Source organism: Lynx rufus, unplaced genomic scaffold (genome assembly GCF_022079265.1).
Source record: "Lynx rufus isolate CCGP_SWC_20201006 ecotype Redwood Valley unplaced genomic scaffold, mLynRuf1.p SCAF_10, whole genome shotgun sequence".
Lineage (NCBI taxonomy): Eukaryota > Metazoa > Chordata > Mammalia > Carnivora > Felidae > Lynx > Lynx rufus.
In genome coordinates, this window is record NW_025814824.1 from 72,287,476 (window position 1) to 72,307,215 (window position 19,740).

General features: G+C 43.9%; 1 protein-coding gene across 14 annotated transcripts in view; it reads right to left on the bottom strand.

Annotated features, from left to right (window-relative positions):
- SUSD1 (sushi domain containing 1) overlaps positions 1-19,740 on the bottom strand; it is a 287,713-nt gene that overhangs the window by 37,862 nt on the left and 230,111 nt on the right. Inside the window, exon 16 of one of the 14 annotated variants that reach the window (XR_006960108.1) lies at positions 6,608-6,788. The exons of 11 other annotated variants lie outside the window; for them this stretch is intronic. Coding sequence is in view for 2 of the 3 variants with exons in the window: in XM_047067785.1 (XP_046923741.1) it covers positions 13,179-13,315 (137 nt within the window). In the remaining variant the exon portion in view is untranslated. Of the gene's footprint in view, positions 1-6,607; positions 6,789-12,504; positions 12,997-13,163; positions 13,316-19,740 lie in introns of those variants that run through there. 2 more of the 14 variants (XM_047067816.1, XM_047067785.1) reach the window with 2 other exon arrangements.

The window sequence follows — 19,740 nt, forward strand, 5'->3', positions numbered from 1 at the left end:
ACCATATGCTTCCTATATACACTCTCTGCGCCTCAGTGGATTCCAGTGTGATCTACTTCTCAGGGTCGATGTGAGAATTAAAGGAAATACTGGATATGAAAAGCCACATTCCTGGTAAAAGCTTGTGTTACAATAAGGATCTCCAGTCACTAAGTGAAAATGAAAGCTTAGTTGCACAGTCGGACAAAGTAGCTCTTCTTCCTCCAAGGCTTGAGGAAAAGAATCGTTCACAATCTGATGGAGAGAGTTGCTTGATCTTTTGTAGGGCAACTGACCCCTCCGCCCTTGGTGGTTCACAGTAAATATTCTATCTAGCGTTCAAGACAAAAAATCAGTCTGATTTATTTAAACTATTATAAATAGTGCTATCGTAGCCCATATAATACTGGCCAGAATGTTAGCTGATGGCCTGAACTGCAAGGCCTGGCAGTAAATTGCAAGACCTCACTGCACAGGCCTGCGTTCCCAGAAGAACAGTCCACAAAATCTGAAGACTGAGCACGTGGTGTTCACAGCAGAGCGTTGCAACACGCTATGTGCAATGAGGTGCACCCGTGACATGGGCAACATTCAAGGAATTTTACCTGACTGGAATGTTTCCTGCTATTATTCTTTAAAAGGACAACTGGTTCTGTGTAACTAAAAGACATTTCCTGGGTGTTCTCTGACCCTGAGCACTGAGAGCAGTGAGTGTGGAGGCTGAGGTCTCTAGACCTGGCCATCTGAAGGGGAATTTTCTTACACATGGCTTTGCAGCTTTCATGGTTCCTAAGCTGTAGGATAAGAATTATTTTATTTTTAATTTTTTTAATGTTTTTTTTTTCTTTGAGAGCGAGCAACCGCAAGGGCAAGCGGGGGAGGGGCAGAGAGCCGGGGAGATTCAGAATCCTCAGCAAGCTCCAGGCTCTGAGCTATGAGCACAGAGCCTGATGCAGGGCTTGAACTCATGAGCCCACTTAACCAACTGAGCCACCCAGGCGCCCCGGATAAGAATTATTTTACATGCCAACTGTAGTGCCCCACTCCCCTATCATAAGGCCCCAAACTCTAAACCTTTATAAGCTTTCCTGAGATTCTGATGCAGGCACTTTCCAGGACACTGTGAGAAACATTTCAGTGGAGTTGTATCACCATGGGGATGCATTTTACTCAAGTTGACAGTGGAGTGAAGGTGGTGGCCTTGTGGGCAGGAGGGTTGAGGCTCAGCCCCTAGGATATAATTTTTTTGATCTCTAGGTGAAGTGGTTGCAATATTGTGATTTACAGTAAGATGTGTGTGTGTGTGTGTGTGTGTGTGTGTGTATTTTAATGTTTATTTTGAGAGAGCACGAGCAGGGAAGGGGCAGAGAGAGCGAGAAATAGAGAGTCCCAAGCAGGCTCCCTACTTAAAGTGCAGAGCCCAAAGTGGGGCTTAATCCCATGAAGCATGAGATCATGACCTGAGCCTAAATCAAGAACCAGATATTCAACTGACTGAGCCACCCACGCACCCCTTTAATAAGAAACATATATTTCATCTTCAGCACCCTTTCTGGCACAGAGTTCCTAAAACCCTTATAATTTCCTGTGTGAAGAGAGGTCTTTTGTTATGTTAATGAGTTGACTCTAGGACCTGCATCTAGAGTTGGGGTTGATTGCCCGGAGAACCAAACTTGGGATTGGAGGTTTGGAACTTTCAGTCCCACCCCCCTGACCTGCAGGGAGGGGAGAGGGGTTGGAGGTTGAATCAATCACCAATGGGCAATGATTTAAATCATGCCGATGTAATGAAGCCTCCATAAAAACCCAAAGGATGGAGTTCAGAGAACTTCCAGGATGGTGAACACATGGAGATTTGAGGAGATTCACGTGCCTGGAGAGGGCATGGGATCTCCAAGCCTTTCCTCATGCCCTGGCTTCTGCATCGTTCCCATCTGGCTGTTCCTGAGTTATTTGCCTTAGTAAATTGGTAATCTGGTAAGTAAAATGTTTCTCTGAGTTCTTTGAGCCACTCTAGCAAATTAATGGAACCCAAGGCAGGGGTGGTTGGAAACTCCAATCCATAGCCAGTTGGTCAGAAGCACAGGTGACAACCTGGACAGGTGTCTGAAGGGGCAGGGGGCCAGTTGGGGGACAGTCCTGTAGGACTGAAACCTTAACCTGTGGGATCTAATGCTATCTCTGGGTAGATAGTGTCACAACTGAGTTAAACTCTTGGACACCTAGCTGGTGTCCTGTGCATTGCTAGGTAACATGGGAAGAACCTCTCCCGCCACACACTGGAATCCTGATCGGGAACTCAGTAGTGGCCGGGTGGAAGTGTAATCACCAGTGGTTGCCACAACACACAGGAATCTACAAGGCAGACCATACGGAACAGTAGGTGTTGATCGGCAATCCAGAGGTCTGGTAACAGGAACCTCAAGGCAGAGGAAAACATATTTGAAAAGTTAACAGAAAGTTTTCAATATTTTTTTCTTAGAACCTGTAATTTTGAACTTTATAACCAGGGTAACTGGAACTTTAAATTTTTACTTTGTTTGCATGGATTAGCACAAGGGGGAAAGTGTATGGAGGAGTACCATGGCTGTGTCTAAAGACACTGAACCAAAGCTGCTGAGCAGAGGTAGGAAGCAGCCTCTGTCCTTCAGAGTCCCACTGATTTGGACCAGCAGTGCCACACCTGTCCGGCCAGGGAAGTCTGGGAAAATGACAAGCTGCCATCTCACTTCTGATCACAGCCCCTCCCAGCTAGGACCACTCAGGCTGCCATACGTCCTGCTGTGACCTTGTCTGGGGGAAACCGGTGTGATTCCATAGACAGCAGTAGCGCTAGAAAGAAAACTGAGCTCTCTTGCATCTGAGAACAGAGACCCCAAAGTCTCAATCCCCAAAGCCTCAACAGAAATGTCGGGCTTCCTGTCCCTGTTACAGCCGGCCTGTATTACAGTGGCCATCAGTCCACGCTGCCTGAGGGATTCCAACAGCTGACTTGCCAAATTATCAGGCAAAAGAGATTGCAAATGAAGAGAACGTGTAATTTGTGGTAGAGACCAAGCTGGCCAGAAGATGAGGGTAAGTGGAGGCAGAATAATGGGAGAAACAGGGGCGCCTGGGTGGCTCAGTCGGTTAAGCGTCCGACTTCAGCTCAGGTCACGATCTCGCGGTCCGTGAGTTCGAGCCCCGCGTCGGGCTCTGGGCTGATGGCTCAGAGCCTGGAGCCTGTTTCCGATTCTGTGTCTCCCTCTCTCTCTGCCCCTCCCCCGTTCATGCTCTGTCTCTCTGTCTCAAAGATAAATAAAAACGGTAAAATATAAAAAAAAATAATAATGGGAGAAACAGAGGGGGAAATTCAATCAAAACACAAGGAGGGGGGGAAACATAATGACAACTTTTAAGAAGACAGAGCATAAAAAAATGAAATTCTGGAACTAAAAAGCAAGATCTCTAAATTTAAATTTTCAACGTATAAATGGAGCAATTACTGGTAAAAACCAAATTCATATTTGGGTGGGAGGGTGTCTCAATAACCCAGAGCCAAAGACAACAAAACAAAACATACTAAATGCAAAAATTCACAGATACAAGACATAAAAGACTCGTCAGGTGGAGATTTAATAGACTAACAGTAGGAGTCCTGGGAGAAAGGGGACATGGAAGAAAACTAAAGGCCTGATTTCCATTGAAGGGGCCCGGGTGGGTTTATTGAAAAGACACACTCCCAAAGAAGTGTCCTGGTGAAATTTCTGAGCTTCAAGGATAAATTTCACCCTCATCAGCTTCAAAGAACAAGTTACTGACAAAGGAAACAGAGTGAGGCCATCATCGGGCTATCAGCACTACCTAGGCTCTTGGGAGGCACAGGAATGATATGGATAGGCCAGGGGGGGCAAAGTGGATTATGATTGGAAAGGCTTATGTCCAGTCAAAACATTAGTATAGGAGGGCAAAAAGAAGGCATTTCTGGACCTGTAGGGCTACAGAAGGCACACCAACCATGTACTCTATCCGAAGTCAAGAAAGTACTCAAGAAAACAACCCCAATCAGAAATCTCTGCATGGGAGAGTTGAAAGAATTCAAGGAAACAGTGGTGAATAATGAACCTTGTGTTAGTCACGGTCTGAAAGGATGATGCTAGTGTAGCATGGAATAATGAGAATTTTTGAATCAGATAAGACTTTTTATAGGGGAAATTTCAAATGGCCTTGGCTAAAATTCTAATTTCTCTCAAAACCTAGGAGTAGGGACGTGAAAGAAATTAGGGCTTCAAGCTTTCCGGAGCTTTACAAGTCTCAAGGGAAGGGCTGCCGTGCCATTTCCACGGCGTGCAACAAACAACTCAAAATTGCTCCTTAGACATGAAACATCCTTTGTCTGTTCTTCCACTGAGGATTTCTTCACTGCAGTAGTAGAATCTCTTCGAGCTCTTTCTCTCCCCGACCCCCCACCCCTTTCTGTCTGCTGTCTCTCTTTCTGTCTCTCCCACCTGGTGGTGTCTTTTCTTTACCGCCTCAGCTCTCCAACCTTTTTGTTTGTTTTTTTTCTACCCACATTCGTCTTACCCTTTGCACGGGGCAGGTTAGCTACAGATTGCAAACTTAGCTCCAGGCCCACCTGTTCAGATCCAAAACCCATCAAGATGTTCAGTGGGACAAAAGGAACAACTTCTCCCTTAGAAATAAAAAAAGGACTAGCAGAAACCTTGTGATTATGGTCTTTTTACAGAATACACTTTCATTAGAAGGCTGTGCACTTTGGGGCGCCTGGGTGGCTCAGTCAGATAGATAAGTGTCCGACTTCAGTTGCGGTCATGATCTCGCAGTTCGTGAGTTCGAGCCCTGCGTCAGACTCTGTGCAGACAGCTCAGAGCCTGAAGCCTGCTTCAGATTCTGTGTCTCCCTCTCTCTCTGCCCCTTCCCCGCTCACACTCTGTCTCTCTCTCAAAAATAAACAAACATAAAAAAAAAAAACAACAAGGTCCTGTATGAAGTTCAAGGTCATTGGGAAGCAATAGGGTTGAGAATAGGGATAGGGATGGAGGTGGGGACCATGAGATGAAGATGGATGGGGTGACAGGGCAGGAGCATGCTAAGCCTTGAAATCCTAGATAAAGAATGTAGGCTTTATCCTGAAGGCAGTGGGGGAGGGAGGGCATTGAAGGGTTTGTGTTTTAGAAAGATTTCTCTGGTTGCTACATGGAGGTAGAGTTTTTAGTGATAATGACCTTGAAGGCAGAGACCAGAAGGAAATTTTTTGTTCTAATTTAAGAGGAATTCTGTTTATTTATGGAAATCACCCCCACCTTTATGACCTCAGGGTGGCTAGAAACTTTTCTTTTTTCCATTTGTGCAGGTCGGATGGGAATGTGCCACTTACAACCTGGCACTTTCTACAGTGGGAATCCTTTCATGTCCCATACCGACCCTATATCTGTCTTTATGAGGGTCTGACCTCACAAAATCCCGGGAGGCTGACACCTAAGAAAAATCCTGTCAGAGTGACATCCCACTTCATCTAACTTCCTACCTTCATCTGACTTCTCCAGGACATCACTCTCCAATTTGTTCCTGCATATGACAGGCTCTCAGTGCTAACTTTATTTCCCTTTTCCAGTCTCCCACTCACAGTTTGGCTTTCCCTACTGCTACCTAATATTCAAAATTTAATTCTGAAAATGTTAAATTAAAACCTTAGGTAGGGGTGCCTGGCTGGCTCAGTCGGATAAGCGTCTGACTCTTGGTTTCAGCTCAGGTCATGATCTCATGGTTCATGAGGTCCAGCCCCATGTCGGGCTCCACGCTGACAGTGTAGAGCCTGCTTGGGATTGTCTCCCTCCCTCTCTTTCTGCCCCTCGAACCTATCGTGTGGTTGAGTGTAGCTGGAATAAATAAATTTAGCAATTGGTATAATTTCCAAGTTTGCTTCCTGACCCCCGTTATGAGGGCTATTGTGGTAAAAAAAAGCAAATTAAGCCTTCAAGGAGTACTGTCCAATAGAAACATAATGTGAGCACACATTTAATTTTAAATTTTCTAGTGGCCATATTTTAAAAAGGTAAAATGAAACAGGTAAAATTAATTTTGGTAGTATATCTAATTTAACTCACTATATCCACCATAGTATCATTTCAACACTAAATCAACATACAACATATTAGTAAACTTATTTTTGTCCTATGCTACACTTACAGAACAACTTATTATGGACTACAGGTACTCAGTAACCACATGTGGCCACTGGCTACAGGACTGGATAGCCCCACTCTAGACCTTCTCTTGCCTACCATGAGAGTTAGCCAGAAGCAATGATACATTCCTGGAAGATTCTCAGAAATGCATATGTAATTAAAAAGATTTGATTGTGGTTATGGTTATTTGGTAATGTTTCTTTCATATCCCTTTCTAACATACCTGTTTTATCTCTGCAGCTGTCAGATAAACTCAAAGAAATATATAGTATTCTTACAGATTTAATTAGGTAGTGATTCAAATTGTATCTGCTGTTCTAGATGTGCTGTCTTTACTTGAGCAAAGCATAGTTCCTAACATCTGGTGTGCAACTATGGGTGCGATAACTGTTTTTATGCATTCAAATAAGGAGAAAGCATTAGTTGCAATTTGCTTTTACCTGGCAAGCATAGCTGTCCACCTTGGCTGTCTTGCCTTGGGATTACATCAACTCTGCCTCTGTGCCACAATTTAGTCCGTGCTTGACTATCTCCTTGTTCCATAGGACATGATGCTGGCCCATTATATGACATCAAGCTAATAGACCCTGGAGGCCCGGATGCAGCAGATGCTTTAGGGACCTGAGTAAGATACAGATGTGATTGAAGCGAGAGAAGCATGCCATGAAAATATGGGGGCTGCTGCCTCATTAAGTGTAAGTCTCTCATACGTGCAAACATTGGGAAAAATTAAACTGGCAACAATAGGGAAGATTTATTAAGGAGGAACTTGAGACAATTTCCAATGAAAGCCACGATAAGGCTCATGAAGAGACCATTGCACTAGTGTAAGACACTAGGCTTGGACCAGATGGGGGTCTAGATCAGGGAGAGTGGAGGCGGGTAACAGTCTCATTCCTGGTTTGGCTGTTGTCAAAGAACTCACATGGCTTTCCAATCACAACTTTTAATATATTAAAAGTCACTACTAACCATTTTTTCTGTGAGTTGACTGAAAAAATTATCAACTCAAATCTGTCCAGATGTCATATGACAGTTCTGTGTGGATTCAAGTTTCAATTTGACATTCCCTGAACTTTCTTTGTTGGGAGGTCCTCAAAAATCACGTTTCTGCAAAGCAAATTAATTCTATAAGAAATATTTCTAAGGAGTAGCATCTTACTCAGTGCTTAATGGGAAGAAGAGAAGTAACATTCGACTATCTAATCATGCACCAGATCTGTGAGCCTATTTATTCCTTCTAAGAACCTTATGAGATTGTAATGATTATATTCTTTTTTTTTCTTTTTCTTTTTTTTTTTTTTTTTGAAACAAAGAGAGAGTGCGCGTGTGCATGCAAGCAGGGGAGGGGCAGAAGGAGAGAGAGAATCTTAAGCAGGCTCTATGCCCAGTGCACAGCCCTACTCGGGGCTCCATCTCACAACCATGAAATCATGACCTGAGCCAAAATCAAGAGTTGCATGCTTAACCAACTGAGTCACCCAGGCGCCCCTGATTATATTCATTTTATAGATGATAAGAGTAATCAGGGATTCCGACAAGTGAGTTCCCCACTGTTTTCAGAATTCCCACCTGCCAGGCTAACTTAGCCCCAGTTGATCTGGCTAAGGCCCCACTTCTCCTTTTGCTCCATACAAAAGGGCTCACAGAAAACTTAGCAATGCTACGGTCATCGGAAAACTACTGTCTTTTTCACTTCCAGCCTGGGACCACCAGAACCCAATAGGAAAAGCAGAGGGGTGGTAGGGGAGTGGGGAGCAAGAGCTCAGTGTGCTCATTCTCAGCAGGGTTGATGGCAACCACTCCCATCTGTAGAGTTACAAACGTGTTCCCACTTATTTCTCTATTGAATAAGATCTTCACAAGAACTCTCTGAGTAGGTATCATGAGGTCCACTGAGTAGGTATCATGAGAGAAACTGAGGGTGCGCCTGGGTGGCTCATTCGGTGAAGTGCCCAACTTTGGCTTAGGTCATGACTTCTCAGTTCTTGAGTTTGAGCCTTGTTTCTGCTGTCAGCACAAAGCCTGCTTTGGATCCTCTGTCCCCCTCTCTCTCTGTACCTTCCCCACTCATTCTCTCTCTCTCTCTCTCTCAAAAATAAACAATTTTAGAAAAAAAAGATGGAGAAACTGAGACTCAGAAGTAGACTTACATGTGTACAGTTATGTAACTCATAACCGGCAGAGCCAAGGTTTGAGTTCAAATCATCTGACTCCAAAGTCAGAACATTTCCCACTGTATCAGGCCACAGAGGAAAATGAAGCATGGAGCATCTTTCTGGATAGAGTCAGGGGCCTGAGATTCCCTGGTAGGGGGTCAGTATCCCTGCAGGGTGTCCTTCTTTCCTCAGGTTGCTTTGGGACTTTAAGGCAAATCACTGTGTATTGTAGTCAAAGGCTGGTGTGGCATGCTTTCTCAAGCATCCAAGCCCAAGGATTGTTATATATTAGGAAACAAGGTGGTGTTCATTCACCATACTCCTCCCTCCTAAGGCAGCTTCCAAAGTGACTGAGGCATAATCATAAGATTTCACAAAAACAAAGCTCAAAATACTAGATTTATGGCTGAAAAGGAGACCATGGGTTCACCTCCCCAGACTTTCTATTATTATCCCCAGAATGGCAGTCTTTTCTCTCTGAGGGGCAGAATATATCCCAGTAAGTTCATGGCATGGAGGAGCAGAGAACCTGAGTTTTCAGAGAGCAAGCTGCTCCAAAAGAGAATTTTCTGGTTAGTCACTTCTCCCTTGGGGAGCACTGTGTGAAGGATAGAGGGGCTGAACGTGTCTGCCCATGCTTTCACCTCTTCTCTATGACAGTGTGAGGAAGGGGGAACAAGCATTCCTTCCTCTCAACACTGTGCTTCCCACATTGCAACATCCTGAGTCTACCAGGGATCGTCAGCAGATGCAATATGTAATTCATTCTGACGAGGAAAGAAAGACAATGGTCTTGATGTCTTATCTAGAATGGTAGGTAAATGAGACAATCATGTAAGAGGAAGGACTAGTAACCAGGAAGAGCAGATGTGTTATTTGCAGACAGGTGGAACGACCAAATTAGACTTTCAGGGCTGTAAAGAACTTAGAGATCACGTACAACAAAGCCCTGCTTACCTGACAGGCTTGTTTGGCAAGGTCATGTGGGAATTCATGGGGCTGGGATGTGAGTCCAGCATTTAGTTTGGTTGTCCTAAAGAAGTCTAATGACCTCAGCCCCATACCCATGACCCCCTTCTAAGGCTTTCTCACCTTAGGGCCCATGCTGCTACTGTTGAGCCCTCCAGCATGGCCATAGCTGAAGGGGGGAAGGGTAGCCAGCCTAGATGCTGGTCTATAAACTGAGCAGGAGGGACTCCAGTGACTAATTGAACCCGCTAGATTCTGTCTTTTGAGGATTTTTGAATATGAGACATTGGACTCTGAGCAATTGATAGGAAGGGCAAAAGACACAGAGAACAGGCAGTAAGAAGACATGAGCTGAAGCTATGAGTGAGCAGGGTGTGAGGTCAGATGAAGAGCAAAAAGCGTTTCATAGGTGGAGATGTGAACAGCAAAGAAAGGATGGAGGAGCTGGGTTCAAACGATGGGGAAGCTCTGGAGTAGCGATTGGCTCCTCCTGCTGCGGAGGGAGGTGTAGAGATCACCCAGCTGCCAGACCACGTTGGATCCTGCACTACCTTCCAATTACCAAACTATGTTCTAGGCCCTGGGGAGGTTAGCTGTTGAGCTATTAATAGGGTCACCAGGGACCTGGTTATATGGCCAAGATGTCACCCTTTCTTAAAACATGTAGCTTCATAAAACACCAACACTCAGGGTAAAATGGGTAAGCCTTTTTGTACATTACAACCCAAACAGGCTAACACATTGGCTTTTCCACTAGCAACTGCACCTGTACAAACCACATAAATCAGTATTAAAAGTTTTGATCCCATAGTTGTGTCCCCTCTGGCAGCAACACCTACAGTTTTTTGATTGGCCCAGAATTCACTTATGATCCTTTCCTCCATCCCAAATAATCACTATCAGAGCCTTAGAAGCCTCCTGGTACAGCCTATACTACTCCTTTTTCCCTAAGCAGGCACTCCTTGGGCAATGGGTGCCTCTGTGTTTAGTGTCTGTCCTATGGTCCAAGAATAGCATGAGCAGTCGTGATGATTAAGTGCCCAGAGCATGACTCCCTATTCACAAAACGTGGAGCAGCTGGGTGGGAATGCACGTGTTGGATGAAGGGAGGTAAGTCAGGTGGGAAGATAAGAAGAATGCCCGGCTAGCTAGGAACTGTAATCTCTAGCTTTGCTTGGATGTGCCCTAACCTACTGCGACTTGACCTCCTCACCTTCTTCACCCCATTTTTGCTCTCTGCCACTCTTCTCTCCTCCCCCTTCCCCCCTTCCCTGGCCTCTCTATGGGACTCTGGGGTGATATGAGTAAACCCCAACAAAGCTTCTACCAAATCCAGGTCTCCTCCTAGAGAGTCTCCAGTGATAAGAGCATGGATTTTTCACAGTTGGTTACAAACTTGACTTTATTTTCTCACCTATAAAATTGGCAAAGTTCAGTCTCTCCAGCAAACGGTGTTGGGAAAGTGACATGTGGAAAAATGAAACTGGACCACTTTCTTACACCATACACAAAAATAAATTCAAAATGGATGAAAGACCTAAACATAAGACAGGAAGCCAACAAAATCCTTGAGGAGAAAGCAGGCAAAAACTTCTTTCACCTCAGCCACAGCAGCTTCTTACTCAATACCTCTCCAGAGGCAAGGGAAATAAAAGCAAAAATGAACTATTGGGACCTCATCAAGATAAAATGCTTCCACACAGCGAAGGAAACGATCAGCAAAACTAAAAGGCAACCGACAGAATGGGAGAAGATATTTGCAAATGACATATCAGATAAAGGGTTAGTATCCAAAATCTATAAAGAACTTATCAACACCCAAAAAGCAAATAATCCAGGGAAGAAATGGGCAAAGTTTAAAAGCCCATTTTGTTTACAAAGGTGTAGGAAAACAAGTACTCTCATACATTGCTGGTGGACATATAAATTGGCACAATTTTCAGGCTGAAAATTACAAATCACATGCCTTTTGACTTAATTAGCTTGACGTCTAAGAATGTATTCTAAAGATATACACGTAGCAAACTTTACTCGCTTTCTTTCAGGAAGCATCCATTAAGGATGGCTCCAGTGAAGAAGCAGCAGTCTTTGGAATTCTCTGCAGCCCATGATATGGGATAACCGGTGTTGTATGTGGCTAACAGCCTGTCTGGGTTGAGAATAGATACAGATAGGTGGCCTTTCTCTTTCCATCAAGCCTTCCTCGATTTTTCCAATAGAACGACATACAGAGCACCTCACTACATCCCTTACAGAGTGCAACTGAAGAACTCAAACTATTCACCAACTATTCTGCCTTTCTGATGAATGAAAGAGTAGAAGAGTGTTGTGACCATGTAATAGGGGATATTGGGCAAAAAGCGACAGTACTGTTGCATAGGAAATACCAGAGTACGGTGTAAATGGGAAGTCATTTTCAGTTCTGACCTCAAGCAGGAAGGGGCTCCTCTAGCCAGACAGCCTTTAAAACTCCTTTTTGCCACCACAATCTGTAATGCATTCAGCCACTAGAAGAGCGCACAGGGTCCTTGGTTGGAGATTCAGAGCACCAGGCTCACTCAGCTGTTCCCAGACTCAGCATCCAAATACCGGTACCTTGAACCATGTGCAGAAAGATGACCTATAGCAAATGGATCCTATAGAAAGAGGCAGACCTCCCAGTGCAGGGCACACTGTGTGAGATGGGGAGACATGGGCTACCTACAGAGAATTAGACCCAACCTGCCCCTTTGCTTTAGGGTCATTGCCAGAATCACCTAAAGAGGATCCAGAGCTGGGGTTCAGAAGCCATCACGGGCTGTTACCAGGGTGTATTATATAGCCTTGCTTCAATCCTTCTCAACATTTCACTTTGCCATTTCCATAAAGTTCTGCCTTTTACTAATTTTTTAGTAAATTAGGTACTAATTTAGGTACTGCCTTTTACTAATTTTTTCCCCACCATTCTTGCCATACATTACAACAGTTCTTCATTTCAGGGGTTAATTGGATGGAAAGATCATTTCATTTGTCTATTTTATGTAGGACGAGGCTTCCTGTGCCTTCTTTTCTTATCTACAGTATCAACTTTTATGATTCTGTGGTAAATTTACTAACATGGAAAGAATAGGGGAGAAGGGGAGGGGGTTGAATAGAATAATGGTGGGGTCTGGAGTGCCTGGGTGGCAGAGAGATACTTCAAAGAGAAGAATGAATAGCAAGGCCCTAAATAAGTTGTACTCTGAGTTTAGTAATGTTAGCTGTGTTCATTGTGAGGACAGGTGTTTGCCCTCTGATAATAAGCAGACTTTAATCCTAGGTGTGAGTACAAGTCATGTCAACAGGGGTGGTTCCAGAGAAATTCACAGTAATTGCCCAAGACACAACATTAGCCCACAACCAAATTCTCACACTGAAAAGTCACTGGCAAGTAGGAATGCCAGTCTTGATACAGCTCATTAGGTAACAGAAAAGGAACTGATCCTCCAAGTCAACAAACATCTTCGGATGTTTCAAGGGCTAGCCAGGCAAGCCATTCCAGCAAGGGAGAGGTGTGGCTCTGGTGTGTGGTGACACACGGTGAACACCCAAGCTCCGTAGTGCTGATTAGTTGTGTAATGGGTGGATGAGTCAAAGATCATGCTTCCTAGCTTGTCAGATACTTGGTAGCTCCCAGGAACTTGCTCCAGACTTCCAGTGGCTCCATGCAAGCAATCCTGGGGCTGATTACGAGACCACATCAAGACTCAAATTTCAGTGTCATAAGCACTGAAGCAAAATCCTCCTGACTCACATCCTTTAATCCAAAGAGGAAGATTTCAGTCAGAGATTGTGTTTCTGTGAGCATCTTCATTTTCACCAGGGCCTTGTGAATTTATGTGGACAGCACAGGAGGAGCAGCAAATTAAGAGTCTGGTCCAGCAAAATCAGCTCTGGCAAGGTATGAAATCTTACCCACAAGACATGGTCGTGCTGCCCAGTCCATAGCACCAACAGCTATGGTACCATGTTCCCTGCAGGGAGCTTCCTCTTCCAAGTCCCCTGTAATGTTGGTATCGACACTTATCACCCTGCTACCTTATAGTTTGGGAATGGATGGAATGGTTAGCTTTCCTTCTCATCCCCAGGGCTCCAGGAAGAACAAGTAGTCATACACTCCTAGGTTTAATCCCTGGCTAAGCTACTTAATAATTGGATGACCATGGGCAAATAATCTGAGTCTCGATTTCTTCATCTGTTTATTAATAATAATAATACCCACTCTGTAGGGTGTTTTTTGAAGATTAAATTAAATCAGCTCTATAAAGTGCCTAGCACAAAAAAAATGGTAGTTTTCATCTCTGGAATTAGTGAGTCTCAGAACTGGAAAAAATGTTAAAGGTTATCCAATAAGACCCTCCTTCTGTTATTCTGTTGCCAGAATCCCCTATTGCACCTCCAAGGCATGTGGCCATCCAGCCTCTACTTTGAGTGTATCAAGGCAAGAGACAATACTCCTAGGAGTTCTGAGGTTCTTGCTGAAATTGAGCTGAAATATAGCTCTAAGGGGCTTCGACTATTTGGAATAGTAACCCCTTACCCACGTACAAGAGTAGCACTCTGACTGTGCAGACTTGTACCACACATCTCTGGGCGATGCTGTTCACACAGACCACAATGTAAATGGTGCCTCCTGGAGTTGGGCATTGTGATGGCCCTGTCTATGTATAAGTCATCCAAATATTTAGTGTCAACCTCACATTCCTTTGAGTCTTTTCTTCTCCAATGAAAACCTCCAAATTGCTTCTATCATGTCTCACATGACAAGTTTTGCATCTCTCATCACTCAAGTCACTCAGTGCTCAACTATGTACTGCCTGGATCTGGGCACAATGCTTTAGTCATCATCTGACCAGTCTGGAGAAATGAGACCCACTTTTCACATTTCACACCACTAAGCTATGTCCTCTCACCCCAATTCCATCCTGAACTTGTATGGTTCGTTTTATTATTTCAGTTCTCATTTAATCCTTACACTTGCCCCTATGAAATTTCATCCAGCTGGGTACAGCTCATCATTCCAGATGGTGAAGACATCTTTGTATCATGCAACATACTCATTCTCTCATGTTGGTACAGAGATTACTCAAGACTCACAGGACAAAGGGCAGAATTCTTTCTCCCACTCTTAGAAAATTCTCCCTAACTGACATAGATTCTTTTTTCTTTCCTTCCTTCTTTTTTCCCTTCCTCCCTCCCTCCCTCCCTCCCTCCCTCTCTTCCTTCCTTCCTTCCTTCCTTCCTTCCTTCCTTCCTTCCTTCCTTCCTTCCTTCCTTCTGATACTTGTTTCACTAACATACAGTTAAGATGTCTCTTCACCACAACTGTACTATGGGAGACTTTGTTGAGTTTCTTGTTCAAATGATTTATTCCTTCAGACAACAGTGTTGGGCACCTACTGTGTCTTGATACTGTAGTAGATACCTATAGTACAGGCAATGTTGTGCTGGAAAACATTTAACACTGACTTCCCAGAAAAAAAATCTTTGATCTGTAGCATTTGCTGATTTCCATGACATAAGTACTTCCAAAATGGCAGACTTCAAACTATCAATGTGATGTCACTGAACATGGAGTTGGGAGGAGATGTGCACAATTAGCTCTTGTGAACTAGCATGAGCCAACTCCAGCACACTACTGATGATGTACACATGAATCATAGGTGGTTTCTGCCTTAGAAAAACTCCAAGAGGTTTTTAGAATCTATGATGCACAATGCCCTTCTTCTCTCTAGACCTACTATGCAGAAACAATGTCAGTGAAGGATATAAGATTTGTCAGGTATAGGTTGTTCTCAGTGAACCATTGTGTTTCATACTTGCAGTGGACCTTTTAAGTGGTTGTGAACCTAAATGTTTCATTCAAAATTATTTCCAGAAGCAAGGTTACACTCATTCACCTATAGTTTAAGGAATCCTATCTCCTCCTTTAAAAAAAAAAATTAGTACAGGGGTCCCTGGGTGGCTCAGTTGGTTAAGCTTGTGACTTCAGCTCAGGTTGTGATCTCATGGTTGGTGGGTTCGAGCCCTGCGTCAGGCTCTGTGCTGTCAGCTGGAGCCTAGACCCTGCTTCAGATTCTGTGCCTCCCTCTCTCTCTACCCCTTCCCTGCTCACACTCTCTCCCTCTCAAAAATAAATAAACATTAAAAAAATTTAGGGGTGCCTGGGTGTCTCAGTTGGTTAAGCATCTGACTTCAGCTCAGGTCGTGATCTCACAGTTCGTGAGTTTGAGCCCCGCCTCAGGCTCTGTGCTGACAGTTCAGAGCCTGGAGCCTGCTTTGGATTCTGTGTCTCCCTCTCTGTCTCTCCCCCACTCACACTCTGTCTCTCTCTCAAAAATAAATAAACATTAAAAAATTTTTTAAAAATTAGTACAGGGCACCTAGATGGCTCAGTTGGTTGAGTGTCCCACTCTTGATTTTGGCTTAGGTCATGATCTTACAGTCGTGAGATTAAGCCCCATGTGGAGCTCCATGCTGGGCATGGAGACTGCTTAAGATTCTCTCTCCCTCTCCCTCTGCCCCTCCCCCGTTCGTTCTCTCTCTCTCTCTCTCTCTCTCTCTCTCTCAAAACAAAAATAATTAGTACATTTCTAATCTTCTAGCATGTTTACTATTCTCCATAAGTCCTTAAAACTCTCCAAGCACATTTTAGAAATCCCATTCCTAAATTCTCAGTAACTTGGGGTGAATCCCATTCCAATTTGGGAACCCAGAGTACATACTGCCTCTTCACCTACCTTGAGCTTTGGTTCCAACCAATATTTATTCTTCTCTTTTGGATCCAAAGATCTTTCTACTTGATGAGAATGATAAAAGGAAAATAAAGGAAAGGATCCTTTCTCCATGTTTTCATGACAGATAATCTTTGCTAACTGATGGGCAGAATAAGTTCCCCATCCCCAAGATGTCCACATCCTAATCCTTGGATTAGGAAGGACGTTATCTTACATGTAAACATGTTATATTTTTTGGCAAAGAGGAATTAAGGTTGCACAAGGAATTAAGCTTGCTAAACAGATCTTAAAATAAGGAGAATATCCTGGATTATCCAGATGATCCCAGTGTAATCCCAGTTTTTTAAATGTAGAAGAGAGAGGCAGAAAAGATTTAGAGATGCTGCATTGCTGGCTTTAAAGATGGAGGAAGAGACCATGACGCAAGGAATGCAGGTGACCCCTCAAACTGGAAAAGGCAAGGAAATGGATTCTCCTTTAGAGCCTCCAGAAGGAAAAAAGCCCTCCTTACTCTTTGATTTTAACCCTGTGAGACCCATTTTGGGCTCTGACCTCCAGAATTGTAAGACAGTAACTTGGTGTTTTTAAACTACCAACTTTATGGTAAAACGTCCTACAGCAGCCATAGAAAACTCATACATCAACCCACTCCAGGCCTTCTTCCTTGCCATCTTCCATTATCAAGGCTGCAAAGTCCAGTACAGATAGTCCCCAACTTACAATGTTTTGACAAGTAGGATGGTGCAAAAGTGATACACATTCAGTAGAAACCATACTTCTAATTTTGAATTTCGATCTTTTTCCAGGCTAGTCACATACGGTAGAATCATCTCTCATGATGCTGGGTAGTAGTGGGTACAGCTCCCAGTCAGCCACGTGCTCACAACTGATGCACACGCACCACAACTGATGCGGCAAACAACTGATACACACGCACCACAATTCTGTACCCACACAACCACTCTGTTTATCACTCTCAGTACAGTAGTCAATAAATTACACGAGATATTCAACACTTTAGTATTAAATAGGCTTGCTATTAGATGATTTTGCCCAACCATAGGCTAAAGTGTCCTGAGCACATTTAAAGCAGGCTAGGCTAATTAAAGTATTTTCAACTTAAGATAGACTTATCAGGACGTAACCTCATTGTAAGTTAAGGAAGATCTGCACTTGCTAAGTCAGTGGTTCTGTGCTTTTATAATCCATTACCAAAACCATGATGGTGACTTAGATACCAGTGTCACCAAAATATGGTGATGTGGAGATCCAGAGGACCTTGACCACTGAAGAAAGTGCTTTGGCTATCAAGACATGTTCTATCACTAGGGGCACTGGGGTGGTTTAGTCGGTAGAGCATCAGACTTTGGCTCAGGTCATGATTTCATGGTTTGTGAGTTCGAGCCCTGCGTTGAGTTCTGTGCTGACAGCTCAGAGTCTGGAGCCTGCTTCGGATTCTGTGTCTCCCTCTTTCTCTGCTCCTCCCCCACTCATGCTCTGTCTCTGTCTCTCAAAAATAAACATTAAACAAAATTAAAAAAAAAAAAAAAAGACATGCTCTATCACTATAGCCAGACAGTATTTTCTCCAGAGGTAGAAGGGAAGATAATGCTTCCTCTCTATGGTGTATGTTCACCTGTAGTCACATCTGATGTGCGAGCTCTCCAGCTACACAGCACTATCTTTACATAACACATACCCACACAAACTCTTTTCTCAAGGTGTCTTCATAGCACTAGAGTGCTACATCCAGATGACTTTCCAAACTTGGCCATCCATTCTACCTAGAACCAATTTCCCCTACAACCTCAGTGTCCTGGCTCCTGAGAGCAGAAGTCTCACATCACCCCAATCCCAAGACACACAACATTTTCCTAGTCAGAATGGGTGTTATTTTTTCCAGAGGATAAAAACCTTATCTTAATACAGGAAAAGTGTATCTTTGCTTCCTAATCCCCCTGAGGAAATTACCCGACTTGCGCATGGTCTTGTGATTCTCATAAATTTAATGTCACTTTTTGGTCAGTACTGCTTCTCCACCCTTGCTTCTCTAACTGATTCCTCTCCCCACCCTACCCCCCACTTTCCCTCCACCACGAAACCATCAGGAAAGCAAAGCAAGAACTTTGCCACATATTTGATGTAGAGGCCACTTTTAGGCAGCAGGCTTGAGCAATGGAAACATGAACAAAGCAAAAGGGCCCACAGACTCTTTAAACAACATAGCCATAGGCCCCAACTGACCAATACAACCAGACACAGTCCCTAAGATTACTAAAAAAGGGAAAATTCCATATGTTCCTATACTCCCCCTCTCTATGGTATAACTGTGGCCCCCACCACTGCCTCAAGGCAGATAGTCTCTCCTTTGCTGTCCTGCCTGCCTCCTCTCTCTTTCAGTGTACTTAATAAACTTCTCTTTTGTTCTGCCTTGGGTGAATTCTTTCACTGCCCACACCACTGGCCCCCCACCCATTACAATGTCTCACACTTGGTGACCCCCCGCATCCAATCAGGTCACCCCACATTTGGGTCTTACATGAATGAGATTTTCAGGAAAGGGTGGACAGCTTATGTACTGCCATTATCTTGCCCTATACTTCCCTTCAGCTTGGTGGGCAGGCTGCAATCCTTTCCCACAACCAAGGTATTTATTTCCTTCTCCCTTTTTATCCTTACCTATGTGCCCTCCATGGAGTTTCTAGCCTAAGGTAATTGATTTCCATACCACCATAAATGTTCCCTTGAGTAACTCTGTTCTCTTTCATCTCTGTGTTCCAATCTTATGTTTCATGCCCCAGAGTCTCTGGAACAGCATTCACTGAGTTTATTACTCATGCTTTGTACTCTCGTACCCTGAGTTCATCAATCATTAATATGTCCTAGGTGCTGTGGGACATGAAAGATGCTCCATGTGACTTGAATCCTTGTAGTTTACCCGTCTAGTTGGGACATTACCAGATAACGATGCTGTGAGATAGGAGTGGCATGCACTTTAATAAAAGAATTGACAAGTTCTAATGAAAGCTCTGAAGTGGGCAACATGTCACTTCCAATTTGAAGACAGGGTTCAAGGAGGAGGGGCTTCCAAGATGGGCCTTGAAGAATGAGAACAATTTAGAAATGTGAAGATGGGGAGGGTGGCAATTTGGGCCAAGGAGGCTATCCTGTGAGCAAAAAGTTCAGACTTGTGATAATGCTGGGCGTCTGTCTCCATGGAGAAGAATGAAGCTTGGCTTGGACAAGCACAGCATGGTGGGTGAAGAGTGTGAGATAAGACTAGAAATGTAGATGGGGTCAGACCTCAGAGGGTTCTCAAGTCAGCAAACAGGATTTGGCCTTTCAGCTATAGTCAATGGGTATCTTTAAAGTTTGGTGAGCAAAGAGTAAAGCCACTTACTTACTTACTTACTTACTTATTTATTTACTTAATGTTTATTTTTGAGAGAGAGAGAGAAAGACAGCATAAGTGGGGAGGGGCTGGAAGAGAGAAAGAGAGAGACAGACAGAATCTGAAGCAGGCTCCAGGCTCTGAGATGTCAGCACCAGAGCCCGACACGGGGCTCAAACTCAGGAATCATGAGATCATGACCAGGAATTGTGAGATCATGGCTTGAGCCAAAGTCAGATGCTCAACTAACTGGACCACCCAGGTGCCCTGCCACATACTTTTTAAAATGTATAATAGCC